At 43.6% G+C, this 26,701-nt stretch overlaps 3 protein-coding genes across 6 annotated transcripts; all 3 read left to right on the top strand.

Annotated features, from left to right (window-relative positions):
* Positions 1-250: 250 nt before the first annotated feature.
* LOC148428781 (protein Dok-7-like) lies at positions 251-12,820 on the top strand. Of its 2 annotated transcripts, XM_088420224.1 has the most exons (12): positions 251-395; positions 476-521; positions 919-1,149; positions 3,185-3,385; positions 4,018-4,137; positions 8,153-8,251; positions 8,473-9,155; positions 9,322-9,370; positions 9,924-10,009; positions 10,308-10,374; positions 11,716-11,889; positions 12,369-12,820. In XM_088420224.1, exons 1-12 carry the CDS (start codon positions 342-344, stop codon positions 12,503-12,505), a joined length of 1,947 nt encoding a protein of 648 aa, XP_088276350.1. In that variant the 5' UTR covers positions 251-341; the 3' UTR covers positions 12,506-12,820. The 2 variants fall into 2 exon arrangements, with proteins under 2 accessions (XP_088276350.1, XP_088276359.1); XM_088420233.1 differs by lacking the exon at positions 3,185-3,385.
* Positions 12,821-16,244: 3,424 nt separating this feature from the next.
* Positions 16,245-18,369, top strand: LOC148428780 (alpha-2 adrenergic receptor-like). The gene has a single exon (XM_088420245.1). It carries the CDS (start codon positions 16,245-16,247, stop codon positions 17,529-17,531), a length of 1,287 nt encoding a protein of 428 aa, XP_088276371.1. The 3' UTR covers positions 17,532-18,369.
* A 501-nt stretch (positions 18,370-18,870) lies between these two features.
* Positions 18,871-23,971, top strand: LOC148428779 (ras-related protein Rab-38-like). Of its 3 annotated transcripts, XM_088420258.1 has the most exons (6): positions 18,871-19,280; positions 19,431-19,489; positions 19,566-19,967; positions 20,771-20,901; positions 20,989-21,138; positions 22,626-23,971. In XM_088420258.1, the coding sequence occupies exons 3-6, from the start codon at positions 19,772-19,774 to the stop codon at positions 22,824-22,826; spliced, it is 678 nt and encodes a 225-aa protein (XP_088276384.1). In that variant the 5' UTR covers positions 18,871-19,280; positions 19,431-19,489; positions 19,566-19,771; the 3' UTR covers positions 22,827-23,971. The 3 variants fall into 3 exon arrangements, with proteins under 3 accessions (XP_088276384.1, XP_088276399.1, XP_088276390.1); XM_088420273.1 differs by lacking the exon at positions 19,431-19,489 and having other exon boundaries at positions 19,757-19,967; XM_088420264.1 differs by lacking the exon at positions 19,431-19,489.
* The last annotated feature ends 2,730 nt before the right edge of the window (positions 23,972-26,701 follow it).

The following is a 26,701-nucleotide window of genomic DNA, read 5'->3' as shown; positions in this document are numbered from 1 at the left end:
ATTGTTTGACAGCACTAGTTATAATCCTCCATTTCGATGACAACTTCTATCTAATATCTTAACATTTCAAATTTGACGGCAAATTTCAACTTTTAATGAGGCACGGCGCGAGTGTTTGGCTAAAGCTTTTACAACGCGTTGGCATGCAAAGTATGCATTTCTTTGGGTGGTCAGGACATTTTCCACGCCGGTCTTGTTGTTGTTGTTGTCAAAGGCGGTGACTTTGGGGTGGGGTGGGCTGCCTGGGAGGGCTTAGTAAGAGAGGGCGCTGCAGCTATTTTGAAAGTGACCCACCTCATTGGGGCAGCCAACTGTGCAGCTGTCAGGAACCATGACTGAAGATGACCGATTCGGTTGTCGTGGAGGGATACGCTAGACTCAAAGACGGGAAAAAGGTAAAAATGGATTTGACTTGAGAGGGTGACAATGGCTTTTAATGAAGCAAGTCACGACTTTTTTGGTTTGTGTTTGGCAGTGGAAAACTAGGTGGATCGTCCTTCGCAAGCCGTCTCCTGTAGCAGGTAAAAAAAAAAAAATCATTCTGAATCTTTGAAGATCTGGCGTTTGTTTCATTTCATTCTTAAAGAATAGTGAAATTATTTTTTTCATCAAATCAGCACTGAATGTTCTTAACGTTGGCCTTAAAGTTTCCCGGAAATGAGTTTTCTCATGAAAATGCAGTTATCGGACAATTTTTTTCCTCTTCATTTTCAAAGAAGCTGATTTGCAAAAACCATCAGTGTCATTATTTGAATTTAGTTCCGCATGGTGGGCAACTTTGTCCCCCGGCATAACGTAACTCGGCCGTGGTCCGCTCTTTCATGCCCGTGTTATTGCAGCTGTCAGCGTTAGTTGCAAATTGACATTGATTGTGACTGCATGCTCCACATACTCCCACGGACTCTTTGACGCCTCCAGATTGTCTCGTGCTGCTGGTTTTTAAAGACAAGTCCGACAAAGTCGACGGGAGCAAGGAGCGAGCCAGCGTCACTCTGGAGGAGATCTGCGGCCTTGAAAGCGGCCGGTGGTGCGAGGGTGCCTCGTTCACGTTGACCATCCTCTGCCTGACACAGGCAATTCTACTGGGCTTTGACAGCAAGGAGACTCTGCAGGTGTGGGAAGCCCGTCTGCGCTACAGCCTTGGAGAAGGTGAGAGCAGGCGTCGCGGTGAGGAGCTCTTCCTATTTTGAGAACTACTAGATCAGACGTCCCCGACCGCCGGTCCGCGGTTAAACTGGTACCGGGTAGCATGGGCCGCACCCAAAATAATAAAGTTTTACAACTGATAGTTGATCGTTTAACAGTTAAAGACCAGGGCTTTGTTTGGCGTGATCTTTGTTTTTGGCGCCGCCTCTGGCAGCTGTTTATTACATTTTGGAATGAGGACAGGGATGTCCAAAGTCGGTCCTCGAGGGCCGCCCTTCTACATGTTTTCCAGATCAAATGATCTGCTCATCAGCAAGCTCAGCAGAAAACGATCCTGATCATTTGAATCAGGTGTGTCAGGAAAGAAAACCTGGAAAACATGCAGGACAGCGGCCCCCGAGGACTGACTTTGGACACCCCCGGTCTAGCAAGTCTTATTTGTTTCTCTGAGACCGGGTCACCGAACCCCTGCGGTTTGATCCAACCCAGGTTAAGAACCACTGCTCTTAAATAATGACATATTTTTAAAATAACTTTGAATGTTATCACCGGTGACCCTTAAAGGTATACAGAAAGTTCGTTTGACGAGCGCGAGCATAAATTTGTGTTTTTGACACCCCCCCCAAAAAAAAAGAGCACTTCTATTTGCCTTTTTTGAAGTCACATTTTCAGAGCCATCTTTCAAGGTCTGAGAAGGGAACGGAGGGCATCCCAAGCATCATACTATGATTTTGATCATCACCCAAAAGTTTGCGACCATCAAAATTCAGCCTATTTATTGGTTTGGACATGCAAACATGTCACGTCCTCCAGTGCGATGGTTTCAAGGGGTTAAGACAAAAACCTCCCTATTTTTCTCCATGCATGTCAAGAAGAAAATTATTATTTAAATTATGATTTTCAATGAGATGGCTTGTTGAGTCAACTCTGCAAGCCGCTCGATCATGTTCTGCTCAGTTTAAACCACCAATTTGTTAGATTAAGCGAAAACAAAAGTGCTCTTTATCAGTTATGGGGAGTATTATCCATTATTGAAACCTTGACTTTTTAACGCCATGCTAAACAGTCAACCCGGTTATCAACCCATGCCAATAAATTCATATTTTAAAATGTTAAAAAGTTGAATTGCGTTTGAATCGTTCAAGATCTAATGTTGCAATTGACAAGAGCACAATTGCCGAGAAGATGTAGGATTAGGTCTTTCTGGATAAGGGTATCAAGGTGACAAGAATGAAATTGAGCAAAGATTTCTGTATAAGGATTAGAAAACCACAAGAGTGGATTTGTTGATTGGTCGCAGGTTTTAAGCACTACACCAGACTTCACTTGCTCATCGGTCATAAGTCTGGACCTTTTAAGATCAAGTTTAGCTATTGACAAGACCACACATGACCACAGATGATAAGAATGGAATTGTTGATTCCTTGTAGGTCAGATCTTTTCGGTTTGAAGTGTTAACCAGAGGTAGAAACGTTCCTAGATGAATTCAGGAGTCCAAAAAAAAACAGAATGTGGTATGTACAGATTCCAAACGTAGCATTTCCCCTTTGTGCTATATAGGAACATTCTATGTTACATAAGGGAGAAACTTCTAGGCGCCACTAATAGCAATGGCCGGCTCAGCTGGTGGCGGCGGTCCAACTGAATGTTAAGGCAGGTACTAATGGTTACATTGGGGGACCTTCCGGTCTTTTGTGTGTGAAGATGACCGCTTAATGCCAGTGAGTGGAGTATGTCATGGCCAGCAGAAATGTCACCTGCCTGTCTGTGGGTGTGCCAAGGCTTTTATTTGAGAGCTTGACATTTCCTCATTTTCACAACAAGCATACTAATGGGGATGTTTATGCCATGTTGAGCTAGTTGCACCATCAAAGTCATGAAAAGTACCTCCAGCCTCTCCAATAACGGTCAAGATAGAACTCGCGCGCCAGACTAGCATAACTCATGTCCAGATGCAAGGAGGACTGTACATGACATAGCAATCAGATTTTTTTTTACCTCATTTCCACGATCTTTTTTTTGTTTATGTGTGGCCCAGTTCATAGGTTCAATGTCGGAGTCCTGGCGGGAACAAAGTTAGAGAGCGGACCGGCGACCCTCCACTTGTGCAACAACTTGCTCGCTCTGGTCAAAGACACGTCCCCTGCTGTTGTGGGTCACTGGAATCTTCCAGACCTACGCCGATATGGGCCCGTACCAAACGGATTTGTGTTCGAAGGCGGAACGCGCTGCGGCTACTGTGAGTCTACCGTAAACGTAGGCGCATGAACAACTTTGAAGAAGTTGCTTTCGTCCCTCAGGTTTAAGAACAATGGAGAACATCTGCTGGCACAAATTTTTTTTACAAGCAATGATTCAGTCCTGAAAAAAAAAACAAAAAAACAACCCCCACAGGCATGAGTCATTTCATTGGCTCTGTTTTATTGTTTTAGCAATGCGTGTCTCCGGTGATAAGCAAAGGCACAATTTGAATAGGCCAAACACTTTAACTTCATCATAATTCTGAATAATAACAATGACGGCAAAGTAATTATTATTTTGAAAAGAGTAGAGCGGACAACTCTGTAGGCGAGCATCAGGAGTACTATTTAAAGCCGTATCTTGGCGTGGTGGGTGGTCTTCACTACAGGGTTGACACAAGGAACTTTTATGGCTTACAGCAGGTTTGTTGTTAAAAGGAGATCAGAAAGAGAGAGGCAGACACTCCACAATCTTGTTGAAAGAATTCCAAGAAAAACTCAGGCTGTCTTCGGCAGTAAATGTGCAACTGATTCGTGGGTTGATTGTCTTCATGGGGAAATGGTCAAAATCCCATAGAAGGAGTTCTAACGCGTTCCCGTCTTTTAAGAGTTTTCCACCCGTGCTCCGCAGGGGCCGGCGTCTTCCTGCTCCTGTCTCCCGAGAGCGAGCAGATAAGCTTCTTGTTCGACTGCATCGTCCGAGGTGTCTCCCCGACGAGGGGCCCTTTCGGCCTGCAACCCATTCTGCCAGGTCAGTCGTGGATGTGTTTGACATCACACCCACCAGATATGAGGCACAGCTCCACAATAGAGCCGCAATTGACTGAGAGACCTTCCTTGAGTGCATAGCAGAAAAACTCCTGAAGTCACAAGGGCGGCTAACATATTAGAGCAGGGGTGTCCAAATATTTTCCTCCGAAATTCACATGAAGGATTTTTTATACTACAGTAGAGTATTTGTTTTTTTTTCACACTGAAATAAATCAATTGCGCTTTGTTTTCTGCAGAATAGGTTTTGCTTTTAAACTGCCAACTGAAACATTTACAAGGCGAATAATTTAGGATTTTACAAAATTTTGATGTGGTTACAGACTTAGTAACCCATCAGAAAGTATTGGTACTTCTACTGAATAGCAGCTGAGCCCATTTCTATATTCAGAACCAAAGCAGGCACAATATGTCAAAACAGTGGACCCCCGGTTTACGACGTCCCTGCCTTATATTTATTTCACCGTCGGATGTCGACCATGAGGTTTTTTTGTCCCCTCTTTTTACGCCATTTTTTTCACTTTACGACATAAAGAAAAAAAGTATCTTCTCAAACATGGCGGTCAGTATGAACGCTGTCCACTCGGGGCAACGTGCTCATAAGTCACTACACGCGTCACTGCTTAGATTACTACAACGCTGGTCCGCTATTGGTCGGCGTCATGACTCCCTAAGGTACTGGTCTACTATTGGTCGGCGTCACGGGTCACTGAGACGCTGGTCCGCTATTGGTCGGCGCACGGGGTCACAGAGATAGCTGCCTAAAGACTTTTTCGAGTGAGAGTGCTTTCGATATTGTATTTATTGTGCATTTTATTGCTTAATTCAAACTTGAATTGGATAACCGAGGCTTCCAAGATTGCTCGTGATGTTAAAGAGAGAAGTAGGAAGATGATTAGTATGAAAATGAAGTTGGAGATAATCACGAAATACAAAGAAGGCTAAGCTAGCCTAGTTTAGGCTTGGCTACTAGGAGATATGGCTATAACAAGCTCTCACGTCATTTTGAAGGTAAATAAATCCTTTATATATTTTTTATTTATGATGTTATTTAATTGTATGCATGAATATTATATAAGTAGCACTTACTATACTATTTTGATATCAGTTTTTAATATGTATATACAATTTTGATGTTTTTGCTTGGGGTTTTACACGCGTTAGCTAATTAACATAAGTTTGGATTGCCCGCCACTCGGCGAATTCGCGTTACGATACCAACCGCGGAACGGATTCATCTCGTAAACCGAGGGCCCACCGTATTAGCATTTTTTTAATTGGAGTAAACAATTCTGGCTTGTAAAAAAATATCAAATTCAACACAATGTTAAGAAGAGAGATGATGTTACTAGTTTCGTTGTAAATTGTACATTAAGTTTCGGCTTGTTTCGAAAATCCCTCGAATGTGCAACACGTTTCTTAGCAGCAAATTTTCTCTTTATGCCGCGGGCCACTGAAAAATAGATGACAGGAAGCAAATGGGCCCCAGGCCATAGTTTGAACACTCCCATGTTAAAGAAACTAATTTAGTTGGTACTTGGTAGAAAAACTTGGTAAAAAATTTGGTAAAAAAAACTGAACGACAGTGTCGTCATCTGGAAAAGGCGTCACTGAAAACTATACTGAACAAGACAAACAATCGTTTGGTTTCCGGTACTCTTAAGCAACAATAGCTGCTAGTACACAACATCTAAAGACAAAGGCGAGCTTGACCGTTTGAAGTCCTCTATGGAGAATTTCCATAACAATGTGCAAGTTTAAAGTCTTCCAACTCAACTTGTGTTTGTTTTAACACCACATTTAACGCCGCTCTCATTCTGTCCACTTCTCACACCTCTCCAGTTTTTAACAGTCAATGTTCTTGCCGACATCACAGTAAATGTGTTTGATGCACCTGCGGGGGCTGTGGATATTCTTCGTTTTTCCATATCCTTACACTTAAGAGCAGCCTATTCCCGTCTGTGAAAAAATAGAAGCAAGGGTTCGCACGAGTGGAGCAGACAAAGCCTCCTAATCATTTGAGGCATCCATGTACCATCATCCACGGGATTCTGTGATTTTCTTCCCTTGGGTGGGTAAAGTGTGCCCACTGAAATAAAAATACATCTAAACAAATATAAAAACTCCATTTTATTCATTAGCATGTACTAAAACATCATAGTTTTAGTATATGCTACATTTGTACCTATAGTAGGGTCCGGTTGGTCTCATTTTAATTGCAATTATAATTTAAAGCGCTAAACCCTTTTTTTAGTAGAAATAATTAAATCAGCGAGACCGTTAAATTGTTCTGTACTAAATATAAACTACGAAGGTAGGGGATAAAGACAGCACTCATGTGGGTAGTGTGCATCTGAACGCGGTGCAAAAGTAAAATAAAACATCATAAAAACGGCATGAATGCTGCAGACTGAAAAGAATATAAAAGAGTCGTTCACATGGTCACACAGTGGCGCTTAACGCCGACAACACTATTAATAAACCGTGTTGTGCTGCGCAAATGCCCCCCCGTGTGACCCTCTCCAAGGACATACGACTGGAACACGTGGCCTCAAAGACTATGTGTCTTTATGTGCTAATTCGATCGACGTTGTGCATATTAATTAGAGCGTTGGTAGTCACTCAGCGCTCGTCGCGTGGCTCCGGTTCTAAAAGCAATGACATATTTGAGCAGTCCCATAAGATATTATTCTCTAGTGTGCTAAATGGTTACTGGAAGAATCACACATTCTTGGATAGAGGTCTTTTAGAATGAATTTTTGCCACACCGTGACCACAACGGCTTTTATCTGCGCGCTTAAATGCCAGAGCAAGATCCCGAAGGATAGAGTTACCTTTAACTGCGCAGCCTGTAGCTTAGCTGCTGTATTGAAAACATTCACCGTAATCGAACGAAAGGACCGGTGTTTTTGGATATGGATTTGGACAAAAAAATCATTTGTTTTTGTTATACAATTGTCCCTTGAAACTTATTTAGGTGCAGCCAGGTTTGTGTCAGTGATTTGAGGATCTGAGTTATCTGTGGCTTTATGCCCCTGGTAGGGTGTTAGGGTTCCCCCACAGAGATAGGGTGAGAGGTTTGGTCATCTGGGAGGGGATAACCAATCCAATCCAAAAGGAGACAGACAAAGTAGCTCAGATATCTGATCTTTTGATGATTCTACTGGATGCTTCCCCGGTGAAGCGTTGTGGGCGGGGCCTGTTGGGAGTAGTCCCAAGGGACGATGGCGACTATGTCTCCTAGTTGGCCTGGGAATACCAAAGGAACTCATGCAAGCTGGATGAAGTGGCTGGGGAGAGAGGATGTGGACTTTCCTGCTTAAGACGCTTGGAGCTATGCATCCATCGGCTACCGATTTATCCGGAGTCAGTTTGAGCAGCAGCTTCCGCAGGGAAGCCAAGACTTCCCTATCTGCAGCCAACTTGCCCAGCTCCTCCCAGATACGTGCCAGGGAACATAACAGTCGTCACCCCTGCCCTGGTTCATCCCCAGGGTCCTCCGCCTGGTAAAACATGCCCAAAACACCTCACCTGGGAGGAATCCTGATCAGATGCCCGAGCCACTTCAGCTGGCTCCTCTCAATGTGGAGGAGCAACGGATCTCCTCAGTCCCCCTACCGGACGGCCGGGCTTCTCACCCTATCTTTAAAGGAACGCCCTGCGGAAGAAATTCATTTTGGCTGCTTTTATCCACGGTCTCGTTCTTCCGGTCAAAATCTTCAGCTTGTGAGCATACGGGAGGGTGGGAACTTAGAACCGCCGGTAAATTGAGAGCATCGTGTTTGGGCTCAACTACAGCTTCACCGCAGTAGACCAATACGGCACTCCTACCTGGATCTTGTAAGTGTATTCAATTGCAACCTCGCATGTGAAAATATAGCAGAACTCCACCTCCCGCATGCAAATGGCAGAGCTCGGTCCATTGGATCGAATCGTAATTATCCATCATCAAGAAAGTGGGCTTCCAGCTATTATCTTGTCATCGTTCTCTTTGACAGATCCAAACAGCAGTCAGAGCAACTCCGAGGAGAGGCTGAACCATGAGACACGGGAACTGGAGAAGCGACTGAGTATGCTCTCCAATCGAAACAGCACAGGTACGTCTTACTGTCCCCGTCCAAACCATTACTAGCATTTCTATCGTTTGCGCTACCCACGGTGATTCTGCTTTTGAACGGTCCATCGCGATCTAAATTAAACCTGTGGGTCTCACTTCACTCACTCTGGTGATTTATCGTTGTTATCATGTGGCTTGCAACTGATCTTGCATTATGTATGAGTTGCCGATTAGAAACCCTTAAACATGTCCCGTTCGCAGCGTCGTCCATGTACTGCGCATCCCCCGGGGGCGATGACCGCAGCATATCCGGTTCCTCGGACACCTCGGACACCAGCCAATCCGACTACAGCATTTCCGGCCGTTTGGCTATCTGGACTGAATCCAGCGGCAACCTCGCGGACGGAAACGTTGTAGGCAACAAAGCGGCAAGTGCGGAAAAGCAACTGGCGACCCAAGGTGGCGGGAATTCTTCGGGGGTTAAAGACCCCAGGCAGCTACAGGAAATGGGTCGCCAGAGCTCCTTAGACAGCGGTATTGCTACCGGTAGTCATTCCTCTTACTCTGGAAGTTTCTCCTCATACACAGGAAGTCTGGACATTAGCGGTAGTGAGGACTTTGGTTCAGTTTTTAGTTTGCCTCCCCACTTGGCTCAAGACCTGAGTCCTTGTTCTTGCCCCGGTGTGTCAGGACACGAGTACAAAATACCAAGCTCGCTCAGGTATATTTATGACACTCCCAGGAGTCTGGCGCAGACGTTCCCCAGTTTAGCTAAAGACTATCCTGATCCTGTAACAGAGGCTTTAAAGGGGGGCTCTGAGGGTCACCTCGAAACAGTGAGCTCACACAGCAGGAAAACCAAGGAGGCACCCTCTAGCGATCGCCCGGAGTCCTGCGCAACCAAAACCATTGTGACCATCTGCTCAGTATGCGGTGGACTTCAGGTGAGGCTGTCACTTTTTCTTCTCATGGAATTTCTGTAGGTCATGCCGTAGTTCGTGTGAGAACGTCGCTTTTGAGTCCACAGAAGAAGGAAACGCCTTTGAAATGTCTTTTCACAGTCAACAAAAGTTCATCTAACGTCATCAAATATTATCCATCATTTCACAGGGGACGCCTTTCAACCCTGGAAGTGGTCCGGCATTACCCGCGCTACCAGGTAGGTTCGTTCTCACCATAAACAGTCAATCCTCAATATCCGCGACTAATTTCCAAACGACCGAGATGTCAGCAAATGAGTATAAACACAGCAAACGTTTTCACCAATTGGCAAGGGTTCGCTGTACCGTATAGCTAATTTGGACACCGCCGTTTTTCGATTGCACGCATTAACACCTGCACGATTACAACAGGCTCGCATGATGAAAACAAGTCCCTGCTTGCCTCGGGTGGTTTTTCCCATCCGGCATTTCAAAGTCTCGACTAACCACGGTGCAGAAGCAACGCCGACATTGTTGTCCCAGTTCGCAGGTCGGACGGGACAAGCGAGGGTTCGCCATTTTCCAAAAAAGGGCTGGAGAAATTAGCGAGACTTTTAGCAGAGATCCTGCATTATCCTAGAGCACCCAAGAAATTGAATTCCAGACTCCATAATCTGTACCAAGCCATGAGCCTACAAAGTGCATGCGTGCTGCCGTTTTGTTTTACAGAATACTTCTTGCCGCGGAAATATTCCGATTTCTGTCATTTTTTTTCCCCCCACCTTTTGCCAGACAAAAAGCCCGGTGGCAGAAGGGAGCAGCACAGAGCTGATCCTGCTTATGAGATCATGGAGAGCAGAGCAGAGAGAAGCTTGGAGGTAGCTTGATAGAAATGTTCCTAATCCACTTTTCCACTATCGACTGTTAAACAGAGCAAAACTGTGGAATCGAGTTGCAAGAAATGATCATGGTTTATTTTTATTACGATTATAACAGCAATAAATAGTTATGTCATGCTGCAATAATATGTATCAGACTTTTTTTTTTTTCTCACAAATCAGCCCTATGTGAGTAGCTGCAGTTGTGACATATTTTTGCTGCATATTTTTTCATTTTCGGGACACAGTTTGGATCGGCTTCATTTTAGAAATCCTTTTCAGAGTATTTCTCTCGCAGGCGGAGGAAAAAAGCAAGTACGAACTGATGCTCAGCTGCGAGCCGCAAAAATTGCCTCATGAGACAGGTAAGGATGACCATGTGACTATTTCAACAGAGAAAATGTTGATACTACTGAGTCGAGATCTCAAAGTGGTCCTAAAATACAATTTATAATTTCTCATAAAAAAAATCTACTCCTAGTATTTCCTAAATATAAAATAGTGGTTTCGTTGTATTTATTTATACACGCAATAGTAGCACAACACCACAATGACAAGCGCCTCTCATTAGATCAGCTTTTCCCTCAAATGCAGTTGACATTTTGCCACGCTCCGCCTATGTATACGATGTGGGCGCAAGCCAGTCGCTGTAATGGCGGCCATTACACAACACCGCGCTTGTGCAAAGATCAATTAGGTTTCAAGGCTTCTTTTAGACATCGCCCAAAGGCTCCGCCGGCGTCTAATAGCCTCTCGTTAGAGTGCCCCCTTGGGCTTTTCGCCACAGAGCCGCTGATAATGGCTACCTTTGAATTCATATGGAACATTGAACACCTCTACAAAACAAAAGTTTTTGATTTAGTGTGTCAGAAGTAAGATGGAGGCAAAAACAGCCTTTTGTCGCCCAAAAAAATCCCAATTTGTAAAGAATTCAGGAATATCACGGAAAGGGGGTCTGTGTATCAAGTGAACATACGATAAGAGATTTGAATATAACACAATTTAGAAACAATACAATGAGGTACAACAATAAAAACAAAACAACGCACTAAAACAGTCCTTCCCAAATAGTTGTGCGCGCTAGATTTGATGCGAGGCAAGCGCGTAGGGAAACAAGCTTTGCTTTTGTGCTCTGTAGTGTAATTACACATTTACGGCAGCAGGTGGTGCCATATCACTCTGTCAAAATATTTAAGATGCGTTAATGAGCCGGATCAATTTACATGTATTGTTAATTCTTTTAATTTTTTCTGAATCTTAACAGTTCAGTCGGTTAAAAATGTTCAGAGTTTAAGGATTGACATTTGCTTTTTTACTTCAGGCACATTAATCCACTTTAAGCTTTTTTTTTCTCGGATTGAGAATAAGCTGTAACCTGCGTAAACCTTGTTAAAAAAAAAAAAAAAAAAAAAAAAAAGAAAGTTAACAATTGCTGAAAGTTTATTTCAATGCAGTTTTTCTTTCGTTAATTTTCAAAACGATACAATTTCAGGTATACTGTACTTGTACATTTTTTTATCGATAAATCTAGGGGTGTGAGATGTTTTCGCTTTCCTTAGGCGGATAAACATTGCATTAAGAATTTAGGCAAGGGTCCAAAAACAGCAATAAAGGCCAACGTTTATAGCCCGCTGGCATACCACATTTTGCCTCGTTGAAGAACTTCTTCACTCATAAAAGGCACGCTCTTGCTTTGTCACTTGCAGGCGCGGCATCGGCGTTCCCCCTAGAGGCTTCAGTGGTCGAAAGGCCCCGCGGCGATGGCGTGACATATATCAATATTCCAGTGAGTCCAACATCCAAGAAGCAGCTCAACTACATGGAGTTAGAACTTCAGGACCCTGGCACCCGGGGGACCGTGGTCACTGCGCCTCCACAAAGTGAGGGTTTATCCATAATGAACTACACTTACCCCCTTTGAGAAAGCGCTCTGGTTGATTTGTAGATAAGGATTCCTGTTCTTCCCTTGAAACAAGTGCAATTGTAAACAAACTTTGGAAAAATTCTAAAAAGGAGCTAAAAATGGGGTATTTAAGACAGCAGTTTTCAAATGGGAACACGGGTAACTGTGTGAAGGAACATCAGGAGGTATATGAGATTTTCAAAGGGGTTCTGCAAGCAATAGCAGAGCAAATTTATAGCTTTTTAATGTCATGAGCGGAGTAGTATGCGTTTCTTTTCAAATTAAGAGCACATGAGTTGGAACATGAAGCAACTGTCCTCTGAATCACTGTTGCCACTAGATTTTTCCATGGTTGGGACACAAATGCAAGGCAATTGAAAAATATAAGCCGCAGCTCTAAAGTTCCAGTGATTTTAATAATACTGTACTGAGAGTCTCTATGCTGTGCGTGAATAGGGAAGGGCTCAACTAAATATGCCCAGATTGACATCACTGCCACGGAGACAGCCCACAAGGTGGGTACCCAGCATGCACTGGGTCGCCAGGAGGGCCTGCACACCCTGGAGCGACGAAGAAAGGGGACGCCGCATTGATCCCAAGGACCAGCCCATAATAGCAAAACACCTTCACACATAAATGCTTTTGTTTTCAGAATTTGTAGTTCTGAGTCTTGTATGTAATAATAATAATGTTAACAGTATCTATTCATTTTTGCTCACAATAATGATCTAAAATAGTTTTTTATATCTGTAAATAATTTCTATTCTGAGAATGATGTGGATGGTGAAAAATAACAACCCCATGCGTATACCCGACTGCCATTTCTTGTGTAGTAAAACAATGAAACTGGAGTATTCATTTTTTAAAAGATTTTTATGCTGATTAAAATTGGCATGCTGATTGCAAAACTGCAGTGCGTTTTATTTTCTCCATTTTTTTTTCTCTCCGCAGCCTACCCTCCAAATAAGCAAAATTCCACTGATAAGCTGCCAGCTAATTCCGATTGGATCCATCAATGTGGAAACTGGTTTGTGCGGTCACGATTGAGAAAGTGCGGTGAGAGGTGCGTGCAGCTCCCGAGAGGTCAGAAGTTAGAAACGATCAAGATCAAAAACAGAAAGCTGGCATAGTAACAATTCATTTAATTAACTTTAGCCCTAAATGTGAATCAGTTTTAGATTTGATAGAAACAGCTGTAGCGGAACAATAATTGTTTTCCCGATTTTTAATTTTCAACGACTCGACGCTTCGCTTCTGCGTGTCGTCCATTTCGTCTGTGCGTATTACCCGGATACGCTATTATTCTGGTTACGAGGAAAACACAATTGTATGGAAGCCCATTCCCGCCAGTGGAAAAAAAAAATCCGCTGGTAAAAAAAAAAAAAAAAAAAAAAAAAAAATGAGATTAAAAAGTCGAAATAATAGATAAAAAGTCAAAATATGAGATAAAATAATGTAAATTAATAATGTAATAAAAAATGAGAAAAAGTCAATGAGAGTCAAAATGAGATAAAAAGTCAAAATGAGATAAAAAGTCAAAATAATGAGATGAAAAAGTCAAAATAATGAGAAGTCAAAATAATGATAAAAAGTCAAAATAATGATAAGTCAAAATGAGAGTCGAAATAATGAGAAAAAAGTCAAAATGAGAAAAGTTGAAATAATGAGAAAAGTCATGAGAAAAAAAAGTCAATGAGAAAAAGTCATGAGAAAAGTCAATGAGAAAAAAGTCAAAATGAGAAGTCAAAATAATGAGATGAAAAAGTCATGAGAAGTCAAAATAATGATAAAGTCAAAATAAGTCAAAAAAATGATAAAAAGTCAAAAAAATGATTAAAAAGTCAAAATAATGATAAAAAGTCAAAATAATGAGAAAAAAAGTCGAAATGAGAAAAATCTAGTGTGCATGAACGACACATAAACACATCCTAGCCCGCCAGTGCGCGCGTCAGAACTGGACCTGTTGTTTTTCAACAGGTGAAAATCAAGTCTGCGATATTATGAGCAAAAGCCTTATGAAAATAAAAATCTCGCTGCGGCACAGCAGTGGGTGCGACTGCTCGCTTCTCTGCATTGGCGCTTTGAATATTTTGACATCTCGGCGTCACACCAAAAAAATAAATAAATAAATAAACCGTGAACATTTGTCTCTCGGCATTCGCGCGATATCAAAAGCTCCAAGCGATCAGTACAATGCATTCTCTTGTATTGGCGGCTTCTTTCTGGCCAGCAGGTGAAATGTGTTGTTGTGGTCGTCCGGGCGGCGGTTACATAATTGCACTAAACAGGCGGCCATTCTCCATCCGTTGCCAGTTACCAGGCGTGAACGTTTCCAGCTAAACTCAAGCGAAAGAGCTCATGAAAAGGCTCGGCGAGTGACAAAAACGTCCCTTTCGGATGACTTTTCTTTCTTCTCGCGAAAGAAAAGAAAAAAAAAGGCATCGACGACGAGCCATTTGCTCGCCCTCACCCGGAATGGAATAATTGCAAAGTTTAATGGCGGTTTTCCAAGAAGCTTATCAAACGCAGAACGGGATGACCGCAGGCTTCCTCACTATGGTGATAATGGATCGAAGAGGGCGACAGAATCGATGTGCTGGCCCCCGCTGGGGTTCGGGAAAGCATCGCCAGACGGCGGGATGGACTTCGGGAAACGGGAGACGGCAGCGAGCGTCGGGGCGTCGTTTGAGTCGCCTAGTCGCGGTTCTTCAGAACGGCGTCATTCGTGCTTTGATGTTGAAGTTTTTATTACTCGCGTTATTGAAAAATGTCATGTTTATAAGGGGAAAAAAAATAAAGCTGGAGTATTAGACCATTTATTTTGGGAGGGCAAAAATCTAGGCGAGGGGGTTTAAGATGAAAATAAATCGTTTACTTCGGTGTTCCTCAATCTTTTTTTTCTTCATATACAACTGATTGTTTTTTTTTTTGCCATGTTTCTCTAAAACAGAGCAAAGCCTTTCGGGGGGGAAAAAAACGTTTTCATTCATGAAATTTCTTTCATTTTTGGCTGGCCTGCTGAAAAATTGCTTCACTCATGACAATGTGTGAAAATTACAAAATTAATGCGTACACCCTTTCGCAAAGGAGTCACTAAACAGTAACAAAATTCAGCATTTCGTGTTCCAAATAATTTGCCCTTAATTTGAAAAGAAAAACATTTCTGTCAGGGCACTTAAATGAATTAAATCAAGATTTGTTCATATCAGAAGAATAAGAATTTTATTGTGTAGTGTTAGGATGCGTCACAAAAGTCTTGAATCTTTTAAAGCAAAGAGTAAAGCAAAGTTAAAAAATAAGTACGAGCCTACTAGCACTAAATTTACCGAAAGTGCGTACAGTGCAAAAACATGCTTTTCAAAAACATGCTCGTAAAAACATTTTAAAAACCGTAAAGCGACACTGTGTAAGATTTAGACTGTTTTTCATTCAAAATGAATAAATGTATATACATTTCAAAAACATGCAAATAATTGTGTTCTTAACGGCCAACAGTATGTTTTAAATATAGTCGTAGGGCTTGTAATCAGGAAATGATATTACATTGGTGGTGGCGCTTCTCCGGAGGCGGCCATGTTTGTTATGGCTATGGACAGCCGGAGGAGGGTGTGCATTGCTGCATTTACCGTAATGCCCCTAAAGCTCCTACAGGAGCATGCGAAAAATTACACACAGTCCCTTTAATGATCGATATGAGAGAAAAAACATTGCTTCTAAAAGCATCACACTTTATTGATATTTAGAAGTTTGATTTCAAGTTATAGTCATTTGTATTATTTATACTGGGCACAAAGTATACTGCAAAATTGAGGGACGGTATTATATTTTCATGTATTTATTTATACACAACTAAAGAGAGGGAACATGCTTTTTAGGACTGATTTTTTTTTTTTTCTCATAGGGCTACTCATGTACGAGTTACCGGGTGCTACGAGAAAATAATTATCATTCCCAATAAACAAACTGAAAGTGATTTGTACTATAGTATTTGAAAAAAAAAAAGTTATGGCTCAAAAAAGAACCACAGAAGAAAAAGACCCTGAGCCACAGTTTCAAAACTGCTGCTCAAAGAAATAGATGATCCATTTTCTCCGTTAACCTTGAAATCTGGTCTTCAACCCGGGATGAGCTTTCGGTAAAAGTCTTTGAAATGCGTAAAAAAAATCTGTAAAAATCAACTGTGTTCAAGATGGTCAGGAGACAAGAAGAGCGTCAAGGAGAGGAGGGGGCGGGACAAATGAAACATCACTGGGATGCGAGAAAAAGCGGGGGAGGGAGCGCCCGCGCCGCGCACACGCGCACACACACACACACACACACACACCACACCGCATGCGCTGCCTTCCAGCGCGCACGGATCGTTCCGGGACTTATTACCGTTGTGGTTTTTATTATGACGCCAGGATGGACGGGCTCAACGGCACCGGACCGGACACGGTCATCCACCTCAACTCGTCCGACGGCTACTCGTCGGCCGCCGTGGCCGGCATCGCCGCCCTCGTAAGTTTCCTCATCTTGTTCACGGTGGTGGGCAACGTGCTGGTGGTCATCGCCGTGCTGACGAGCCGGGCGCTGAAAGCCCCCCAGAACCTCTTCCTGGTGTCCCTGGCCACGGCCGACATCCTGGTGGCCGCTCTGGTCATGCCTTTCAGCCTGGCCAACGAACTCATGGGATACTGGTATTTTGGCAAAGTTTGGTGCGGCATCTATCTGGCGTTGGATGTTCTTTTCTGCACGTCCTCCATCGTGCATCTGTGCGCGATAAGCCTGGATCGCTATTGGTCCGTCACGCAAGCCGTCGAGTATAATTTAAAGCGGACTCCCAAACGGGTGAAGGGCATCATCCTGATCGTCTGGCTCGTATCCGCCTTCATTTCCTCGCCGCCGTTGATGTCCGTGGAGAGAAACGAGGAGAGGGGCGCTCGGCCTCAGTGCGAGCTGAACGACGACAGTTGGTACATCATTTCGTCCAGCGTGGCTTCCTTCTTCGCCCCTTGCCTCATCATGATCCTGGTTTACGTCAGGATTTACCAGGTGGCTAAAACCAGGACCAGGAGCATGTCGGAGAAGAGGCGCGCCGACGGCGTTCAAACCGAGAACGGCCATTGCCAATGTCCACCCACCCCGAGTCACCGGACGGCGACTCGAGGGCAACAAACGGAGGAGGCCGAACTGGACGACAGCTCCTCCTCGGAGGGCAAAGGTGGGCGGAAGCGGCCGGGATCTCCTCGGGGGAACCCGAAGAGGGGCTCCTTGGCAAAGCAGGCCGCGTGCGACTCCAGAGTCGGTAGAAAATCCATCGATCTTTTTGCCTCCAGGAGGAAACGGAGAAGCTCCGTTGCCCTCAAGAAGCTCTCCCAAGCCCGAGAGAAGAGGTTCACCTTCGTCCTCGCCGTGGTCATGGGGGTTTTCGTGGTGTGCTGGTTTCCGTTCTTTTTCACTTACAGTCTCTACGGCGTGTGCAGGGACTCTTGCAAGATTCCGGACCCCCTCTTTAAGTTCTTCTTCTGGATCGGCTACTGCAACAGCTCACTCAACCCGGCTATTTACACCATTTTTAACCGTGACTTCAGACGTGCCTTCCAAAGGATTTTGTGCAAGTCGTGGAAGAAGTCCTAATGCGGCAACCTGAAATCTCAGGATTCCAGTCCTGCTTCTCATTGGTCCCGGAATCCCTCACCAAATTCTGCTCTTCAACCCAGCTAGCTACACAATTTACAACCACATTTTCATACAGGCCTTCCATAGGACAACAAAGCATGTTGTGAGGGGGAAAAAAAGCTTCTAGGATTGCATCTTCGAGTCTGAGAAAGTTTTTATTCAAAGTCTAGTTCCGTCAGGTTCTGCTCCTCAACCCAGCAATCTACACCATTGCAATGGCAAATTCAGGCAGGCCTTGCAGATATCCAGGTTGTGGGAAAAGTCCTTTTAGGGTTGCATCTTAAAACCTGAGAAGGTTGCCGGTTTAAATCCTAGTCCAGATTATCACCAGACCCCCTCTTCAAATTCTGCTTCTCAACACAGCCATCTTCAACCACAACTTTGGACGGCACTACCAGAGTAAAGAAATTCCTTTTAGGGACTGCAATCTGTATCATTAGAAGTTCGCAGGTTTCACTGGTTCCTGATCTTCAGTAACAGACTGTACGACATGTCCAGGGACTTCTGCGAGATCGCAAGCGCACCTATTTAAATACTGCTAAGCGACCGGGCAATCTAAACCTGTTTAACACAACTTTGGGAGGCCCTTTCAAAAGCAGCCTTAAAAATGTCAAACAAGGTTGTTGGCTTGTTCAAGTTCCGGTTCCCTTGTGTTTTCCTTCGGGTATTTACAAAACTGTTAAGGATTAGCTTGCTTGGCATCCCACTTGAGTAGTTCCTTGATCAACAACATGAAAAAGGAATTATCTGAACTTCTGTTTCTTTGACCTGAGCAAAATAAAGTTGCCATAGCAGAGGTCCATGAGAAAGCTGCTCTTTTTTTCCCCCCATATAATTGATGCTATAGCAAAGGAAGTGTGTTTATCACAAGTCAGAGGCTGGCGAAAACTGTTCAAAGGGGAGATTTGGGGGGGTTGTTGTTTTGAAGTTGAAGACAACTTGCAAGTTTGGTCTTTTAGCCACAAACTCGGTGTTAAATCAGCATTTGGCGAGCCGGATCTTCACCCCCGGGCCATGACTTTAGACACCTATGATATGAAGCATATTAACATTTCAAACAGGGTATTAAAAAAATTTAAGTGTAAAAATGACATTTATAAGTGAAATGCAGAGGTAAAATTGAATAATTTTCATGGCGATGAAGCTATTTGATTTTTTCCTCCGCCAAAAATTGGGGTTTTTTAGGTGCGCCTTATAGCGCGGCAAATGGGGTCGATTTTTTTTGTTTGTTTTATTTTGTCACTAAGCATATTTTCTGTATGGCAGCTGCGTGACGTAGTAGACAAAAACGGCAGGAAGTCGTGCGTGCACTTAGAGTAGGCTACGCTTTTCCTTCACCGGTGGCTGAGCTCGAATGTGGAAGGCTGCGCAAGGGAAACGGGTACTTAAGGAAAACGGTTACTTTTCCCGTTAGGCAACAAGCAACGCAACCGAAACCCAAACTACTTAGCCGAACCAAGCGCTCGCAAAACGCGCTACTCCAAACGGCGTCTCAAAGCAATTGGGCAGAGTTCAAACCGGAAGTGGGAACGCCACTGGGATTTGTAGTTCTTTCGGCGCTTGGTCGTACGGCTGACGTCATAGGCACACAAACCGCAGGCTAAATACATAATAACGTTACAGCTCCATTTTGTCTCGTTCGCTTGACCTGCGAGGAGAAGTCGCTTCTCCGTTTTGGACCTTTTGCAAGCTACACTCGCCAGAAAAGTAAGTATACCGTACTTTGACTTGCGAGCTGCGCTTGCTCAGTGACCAAGCGCGTAACTCAATTTAGTCCAGTTGAATTGACCCCCCCCCCCCATCCCACACAAAAAAACTGACATATTTTTTGTTTGTTTGTTTGTTTTACTTTTAAAGAAAAATAGAACCGTTCTTGATGAAAGCGGAGCAGACCAAAAAGAATTAAACTGATCTTGGTAAATACTAAAGACGGCAGCCCCCCCCCCCCCCCCCAGCATAATCCGCTGACATTGACGACTCTGTCCCCGACAGGACTCGGACCCCTAACTGCAGCAACAACGACATTTTTTTCCCACAAACTCATTTGCGCGGCTGCATATCTGAAGCTTGCTCGTATCTCAAGTTTTGACTCACAAAAAAAAGACTAAGGAATGTTTGAGAGTTTATTATTTGCAAGAATTGGGTAAAAGCAATTCCAGGGGGAGACTCGTACTTTTTCTGAGCTGTAAGTGTAGGTCATGCAGCCGCAGCAGCGTCTCCTCAAAGTGCTGGTCATCGGCGACCTGGGAGTGGGCAAGACCTCCATCATCAAGCGCTACGTGCAGGAGGTCTTCTCGCAACATTACCGGGCCACCATCGGCGTGGATTTCGCTCTCAAAGTGCTCCGGTGGGACGGCGGCACGCTGCTGCGTCTGCAGCTGTGGGACATTGCCGGTGGGTGCCGCCCTGACTTACGAGCCCAGGCTCAGGAAAATGCCACAAAGCGCTACGCGATCCAAACCTAATTCAATTGCGTGTCAACAATTCAAGCGTTTGTGCGTCACGAGTCATTCATTGCGACTGCTTTTGCTGTGCGCGCCTTGGCCACCGGGGGCAGTATAATACTGTCACAAACCACTTCAAGTGACTCGTGAAGTGCAGGAATATTTGTGGCTTTTGCTGGGACTTGAGAAAAAGCCCGTGAGGACCATAGGCACCTCTCGGTTTATGCTTGACGCGCTGAAAGGAGACGCGCCGAATCTCGCTGGCACGCGTTTTGCAGCACTTCATATGCGCTGCCCCCCGACCGCCACCTACTGTCTCGAATTGAAACACAAGTCAACAAAAAAAAAATTCTAATTGCTGACATAGTTTGAGCGCCCCTCAACGGAATGTTGCAAAAGTGGCAGGAAAATCAGACATAAATCCTATTCAAATGCATCCCAAAAATTGCAATTATAATGGCTTTATAAGGTCCAAAATTTGGACAATGATTATTTTTCCACAGAAAATCCGGCACGCCCAGCTGCAATCACACACAAATGTCAGAATGGTCGCATTTTGAAATTGTACATGTTTTAATCGTCTGCTGGAAAAAAATATCAAAGGAATTTCCATATTTTGTAACATAATGCCACAAAAGTTAACTGCGAAAAAAAAACTCTAGAGGTGAATTTTCATCTAAAATTCCAAGCAAAGTCCCGAAGGACATGGGAGCGTTTGGGACGGGAACTGACCCTTCCTCGTCGCGCCCAAAGGACAGGAGAGGTACGGCAACATGACCCGCGTGTACTACAAAGAGGCGGTGGGCGCCCTGGTGGTCTTCGACATGACCCGGATCTCCACCTTCCAGGCTGTCCTCAAGTGGAAAGGGGACCTGGACTCCAAGGTGAAAGCGGCAGGAGGAAACGGGGCGGAGTGGGGCGGGGCAACTCGGGCCTTTCGCTGACTCTGACGCGGTCGCTGTGGCGCTCAGGTGACCCTGCGCGACGGGCGCCCGCTTCCGGCCGTCCTGCTGGCCAACAAGTGCGACCAGCGGCGCCAGGGCCTGTGCCCCAAACTTCCCAAGCTGGAGAACTTCTCCAGGGATCACGGATTCGTGGACTGCTTTGAAACCTCGGCCAAGGTAAGACCCGAGAGTCCAAAACGCTTTTTGATGCTGAAAGAAAAAAAGAAATTGATGTAAACTAATCTGGAAAGTTAACACGGGAGCGCCAAGATTTTAACATGAAGGAAAAGGTCTAAACCACTCTGGTGATTTTTTTTTTTTTTTTGTTTTTGCAAAAGCACATTCATCGCGAATGTGATTCAGAAATGAAACATCAATTGGTGATGAATTTTGAAAAATGATTTTGAAAAACACTGGCGCTGACAACAATTTGACAGTTTCCAACTCTCAGCTGACTTTGAGAACGAGAGTGCCTCTGCACCTCCTGGCGGCGTGGATCTGCAATTACACTTGACACGACAGAAGCAAAACCTATTCTGACTGTCCTATATCGTCGTTAACAATTAAATGTTAACAATTAATAACTTCAAATCTTTTTTTGCCGCTAGCCCAAAGACAAATTTAAACATTATTTTTAGAAATCCAGACTTTCAAGTGTATGTACTTAATGCTTATTTCCCCAATTATTTTGGCCAAAGGAGAGACTAAAATTTAGTACTGTATGAATCTAGTATGGAAGGAATTGATTACTTTAGTTACTAAAGTAATCATTATTTTTCATGATAAGTCTCCAACTAATCAATTATTCAAGGTGCTAAAATAATAATGTAATTTCATTCTTTAGGTACTGAAGTACTGTAATCACTCATTTTAGGTGCTTGAATACTCAAGCTATCCATTACTTCCTTAAGAGGTTTCTAAAGTACTAAAGAAATTGATTACTTTCTAAATCACCAAAGAAATCGATTACTTTCTTTCGTGATTTCTTAAGGACTAAAAAAAAATAAGTTACTTACATACATTTTTTTCTCTGATTGGGTCTTGGCCAGGAAATGCGAGATAGAAGTTTTTTTAAGATAGAAGTGGAAATGCAAAATAGAAGTTTTATAATCCTGTAATTAAACCTCATCAATACTTTGTTTTACTTGCAGTGTATGTGACAAATCAAATTTAGACAAATGTTAATGAAATTGTCTTCTTTAGTTGTAGGACAGGCAGTTATAGCTGAGAACAATAATCTAGCATAATATTGCCATCCAATGGACATGATTGTTAATCGGAATGGAAAAAAAAGGTCAAATGTCGCCCTCAAGTGGTGATGGAAGGTTGGGCAAAAATACGCAGACACACTGACGTCCTGACGATGACAATTTAGTCCGACTCGAATTACGGAGCCACCATGACGGAAAGGGGGCGGGGCTCTGACAAATCTTGTCTTTTTTACGGCCGTCTTACTCCATAATTCCGCACATAGAAAAAAAACTCAAAGATGAGTGTGTGAAGACCACATAACCTCACTTTATTTTGATGTGAGTGTAGCAAATCTTTTCAGATGGAATTTTAAATGCCTCGAGCCGAGGGGTGTGCAGACTTTTTGAACGCACCGTCCAGTCGCTCTTCGGGATAGTCAGGAATGCGCCATGTGGAAATGTCTCGGGCTGCAGGACAACACCAACATCGACGCGGCCATCTCCAGCCTTGTGAAGAACATCATGGCGTCCGAGGAAACTCGCGGCGCCGGGAGCCAGCCCGACAGCGGCGGCGTGGTGGTGCTGCCGCGCATGGACGACGACGCCCGACCTGGCCTGCCGTCCGGCTGCTCCGGTTGCTCCGGACTCAAAGGCCGACGCAAACGTGGCGACTGAGTCTCCAGAGGCGGACGGGACGTACGGGACGTCAGGGACGCCCGGCTCATTTGCCGTTCACCGCTGCCTGTGGGATACCCGTGACCTTCTAATTCCTGCCGCTAGGTGGTGCCAGCAAAACTTTAAACTCCGCATTGATTTCCTTGTAGAACAGTGCTTTTCAAATAGTGGGGCGGGCCCCCCTGTGGGGCATCAGGCAATGCCAGGGGGGCCGCGGATGACCCCCGGGAGAAGGCTTTGGTTTTGACGTCTGGTGTAATTGCAATCAAATCAGAATTTTCTTTTTTTTTTTTGTGGGGTCAGGCACTTTGATGCACTTGTCTATTTTTTTCAGTTTTAGACTAAACTATAACCCATAGAAACGCAGTAAAAATAATTAACAGATCATTTAAAGTTGATTTATTGATTTTATTGAATGGACATTCAATTTTGATTTCGACCATTTTTTCATTACGGACAGCAGGAGGTGCTGCGGGTTCTGCATTTACCATTGTTCGTAGCTATGACAAACATGGCCGCCCAACTAGACCGCCAATTATATTTAAAACATGCTGCTGGTCGTTAAGAACACATTTTTTTGCAGGTTTTTTCAATTAATAATAATATAATTTGTTCCTTTTGAGGGAAAAACTGTCTAAATCTTACACAGTGTCCCTTAAAAAGAATACAGCTTAATGTATACGTTTACAATTTGTATGGATAATAATCTTATTTATAGTCAGCGCGTCGGGTGTGTGTGTGGGGGGGGGGGGGGACTTTTCTCTTTCCTATGGGGCTTGGCAAACTATAATTGAGAATCACCGCTGTGATAAACTCAATAAACTAAATAAACTGATAAACTAAACGGGTGATAAACTCATTTTTATCATAGGCCACTTTGTAGTTGCAGTTTCTGTCGGAGGGCCATTGAGACTGTAAAATTTTGCACATCTTGAATTCAGAGGCTGCTAAAAACTGTTCAAAAGGAGTATTTCTCACAAAAAAAATGTGTAAAAGTTGAAGAAAATGCAAACTCTGTATTTTAGCCTGAAATTTGAAGTCGCAAATGCAGCCTTAGGAAGCACAAGACATTTTTTTTTCTGAATTTGCTGAAGCGTACATGAGCGTCTGTTTTTATGTTCCTTCAATAAAAACTCAGAAGTGGTTGTGGGTGTTTTGCTGTTGGTTTCAATGAACGCGGGGTGCCCCAAAACTGAATCCCACAGTAAAGAAGAAGAAAAGTACTGCCATGTGGTGTAACCAAAGCTGAACAATCCTCCTATTTTGAATTGAATATTTCAGTTTTGTTTGTAGAAACAAACTGCCTCAACCCACAAGTGTGGTTTCCAATTCATTTACAAGCATGCCAGGCCACTAGGCGGCAGTAGAGAAGATTGTTTTGACTACTTTGAACAAATGCCACAAACAATAACATTATTCTTAAAAAAATGTGTAACTATCAAAATATTATTTGTCAGTTAATTTGTTATAGCAATATTATTTGTGAAGTTTGTTTTCCTAGAATTATCATTAATGTAAAGATGCTATCCGTTTTTATTTCCGTAAACGTGATATTGTTTGCACATTATTAAGGCGTATTTTATTTTGGTCGTTGCCTTGGGGATATGTTCAGGGATCGCACTTCCTGTTTTAGTTGTGTGTCAGAGTGAGCGCTTCTCCTGGCATCAGCCGCGTTATGTATGCCAAAATGTTATCTGTCAGTTAATTTGTTATAACGTTATTATTTGTCAAGTTTATTTTCCTAAAATACACATTTATGTAAAGTTGTTATGCAGTTTATTTTCTTACTTGTGATATTGTTTGCGCAAATGTTGGTCGTTATCCTAGGGACGTGTTTCGGAATTGCACTTCCTGTTGTAGTCGCACCTGAAGTTCTGTCGTGAAGTGTCGTGAAGTGAAGTGAATTAAGGTGAGTGGTGCAGGTCAGGTGAGCAGTAAAAAATGCATTCTCCTCTTTTCTCTCATAAGTACGACTGGGGAATATTTGGAAGGAATTGGCCAGAAGTTGTCTACGTCCAAATCTGGGGCTCGTTGATCAAAAACTCGATCAATATTTAATAGTCCGAGCCATGTACTATATGTGCAGTGATTATGAACGGACACATTTAGTCATGTGGGGGGGTCGGAAGTTGTTGATCATCTCCAAAACAAAGTGAAAACTTGAAAACTTTACTGACGAAAAAATATTTGTGTTGAAACCACAGGAGGGCGCTCGCGGCCAATTTATGACATGTGAGTCTTTCAATGACTTGATTGGTTTTGCCTGGACTTTCATTCAAGTCTGCCAGTCATTATACAATAATTATGATATATAAAATGATCCTATTTCGATTTCATAAATAATACAGCATTAATGTTTTTGCTATTATTGTCTTTTTAAAACTTTTCTACATAAAGGGGGCGTAGGTTACTTAGAAAAAAAATATATGTATACATGTATGTAATATAATGGATGAAGATCCTTCAGCCGGCAGATGACGCTCGTTGTTTTTCATTGCCAAGTCACAATCCGTCACTTCTTTTCTGGCTTTTCTCTTCTTTTCTCCAAATTTGTGGCCTCCATGGCGGTATCGTGGGAAGGGGAGGAAATTCCCGGCCTCCTGGGAAAAGCAAAAAATAGACGCAAAGCAAGACAAGTCCACGGCCAAAAGTTGCAACCTATCAAAAAGTGGCCGTGGCATAAAGATGGAACTTGTCATTTGTGCCAAAGTTGTGCCGAGTGGGCTTCACTTCCCACTCCCCCAAACGCACGCGCGCGCACAGCTGTGCCGTGTCAGCCGCACCAGCTCTTGATGAAGTGTTTTCCCACAGGCCGGGAAGCCCACGCCTACTTTTTCTCTCCTATTCGCCTCAAGAAGATACACAATACAGATAGGCCTTCATCAATAATAGGAAAATGGAAATGGAGAAACGGCGGTAAAACAGGCCAAAATCCAGACTGAATCAAGATTTCAACATTTTCGCAGCTACTGCACCCAAAGAGAGAACGCTCTCAAACGTCCGCACTCGCTGCGGCGCTGACGTCCTTTCCCAAACAATTTGACTAACACGCGTGTCGTCTTTTCGTTGCCTCGGCCCAAAAAGGCAACGGGATTTCAGGAGTGCGCCGTTCCAAGCGTGACCTCATCGACGTCACTTCAGCCCCCCTCCGATAAAGACTTTTTCTCTAGGAGCCCGCCTGCCCTTTCAGGGTCACAGGTCACGTGCTGGAGCACAAAGAAAAATGTCATTTCGGAGGCTGCGGGGAGCTGCCCTTGGAGTTTCTTTCTTTTTTCTGGAGAACGTTCTTGCTTTTTTGGCCAAGAAAAGCTGAAAAGATTAGCGTGAGATGATTTTGTGCTGTGGGCTGTTCCAGATGTAAAAGTACAAGAACTGGCTGTTTCCTCACTCGTCATGACCAGCCATTTGTTTAGTTAGGCTGCTAAACGTTCCGCTTTCACACCATGCAATAGGGGCGGCTTCAACTTTTCAAATGGTTTTTCCACACTCGAGCTTTTGCTTTTCTTTTTCTTTTCTTTCATCCTGCAGGTTTTTGATTTCACGCGGTCCTTCTCAAGTAGCGGGCTGTGTACGAATGGCCCGCGAACAACAGGCTTTGTTTTTGCAGAGTGAAGTGTAATTGCACATCCACGGCATCGGGTGGCGCTCTCAAAGACTGCAGGACTTACAGACCTTTTCAATTAATAAATCATAAATAATTCTTGCGGTTTTCACTGTTTAAAACCATTTTCTTCAAGTTGAAAATGTTTAAGATGTTGATGCTGCTGTTTATTGGTCCAGATCAATTTAGTTATTAATTATTGAGCTAATATTTTTATTGAGTCATCAAAAGGTTCAATTGATCAAAAGGTTTCCAGTTTAATTAAGGATTGACA

The sequence above is a fragment of the Hippichthys cyanospilos genome, chromosome 1, assembly GCF_059441005.1.
Source record: "Hippichthys cyanospilos isolate Australia breed blue-spotted pipefish chromosome 1, RoL_Hcya_1.0, whole genome shotgun sequence".
Lineage (NCBI taxonomy): Eukaryota > Metazoa > Chordata > Actinopteri > Syngnathiformes > Syngnathidae > Hippichthys > Hippichthys cyanospilos.
This window is presented reverse-complemented; position numbering and strand designations above follow the sequence as displayed.

Bases quoted from the DNA above. Each gene is read 5' to 3' on its own strand.
- LOC148428779 (XM_088420273.1), top strand. From the start codon at position 19,772: ATGCAGCCGCAGCAGCGTCTCCTCAAAGTGCTGGTCATCGGCGACCTG. The intron at 20,902-20,988 runs GTGAAAGCGGCA...TGTGGCGCTCAG, and splicing joins AAGGGGACCTGGACTCCAAG to GTGACCCTGCGCGACGGGCG. The intron at 21,139-22,625 runs GTAAGACCCGAG...CTCGGGCTGCAG, and splicing joins GCTTTGAAACCTCGGCCAAG to GACAACACCAACATCGACGC.
- LOC148428781 (XM_088420224.1), top strand. From the start codon at position 342: ATGACCGATTCGGTTGTCGTGGAGGGATACGCTAGACTCAAAGACGGG. The intron at 1,150-3,184 runs GTGAGAGCAGGC...TGTGTGGCCCAG, and splicing joins GCGCTACAGCCTTGGAGAAG to TTCATAGGTTCAATGTCGGA. The intron at 9,371-9,923 runs GTAGGTTCGTTC...ACCTTTTGCCAG, and splicing joins GGCATTACCCGCGCTACCAG to ACAAAAAGCCCGGTGGCAGA.
- LOC148428780 (XM_088420245.1), top strand. From the start codon at position 16,245: ATGCGCTGCCTTCCAGCGCGCACGGATCGTTCCGGGACTTATTACCGT.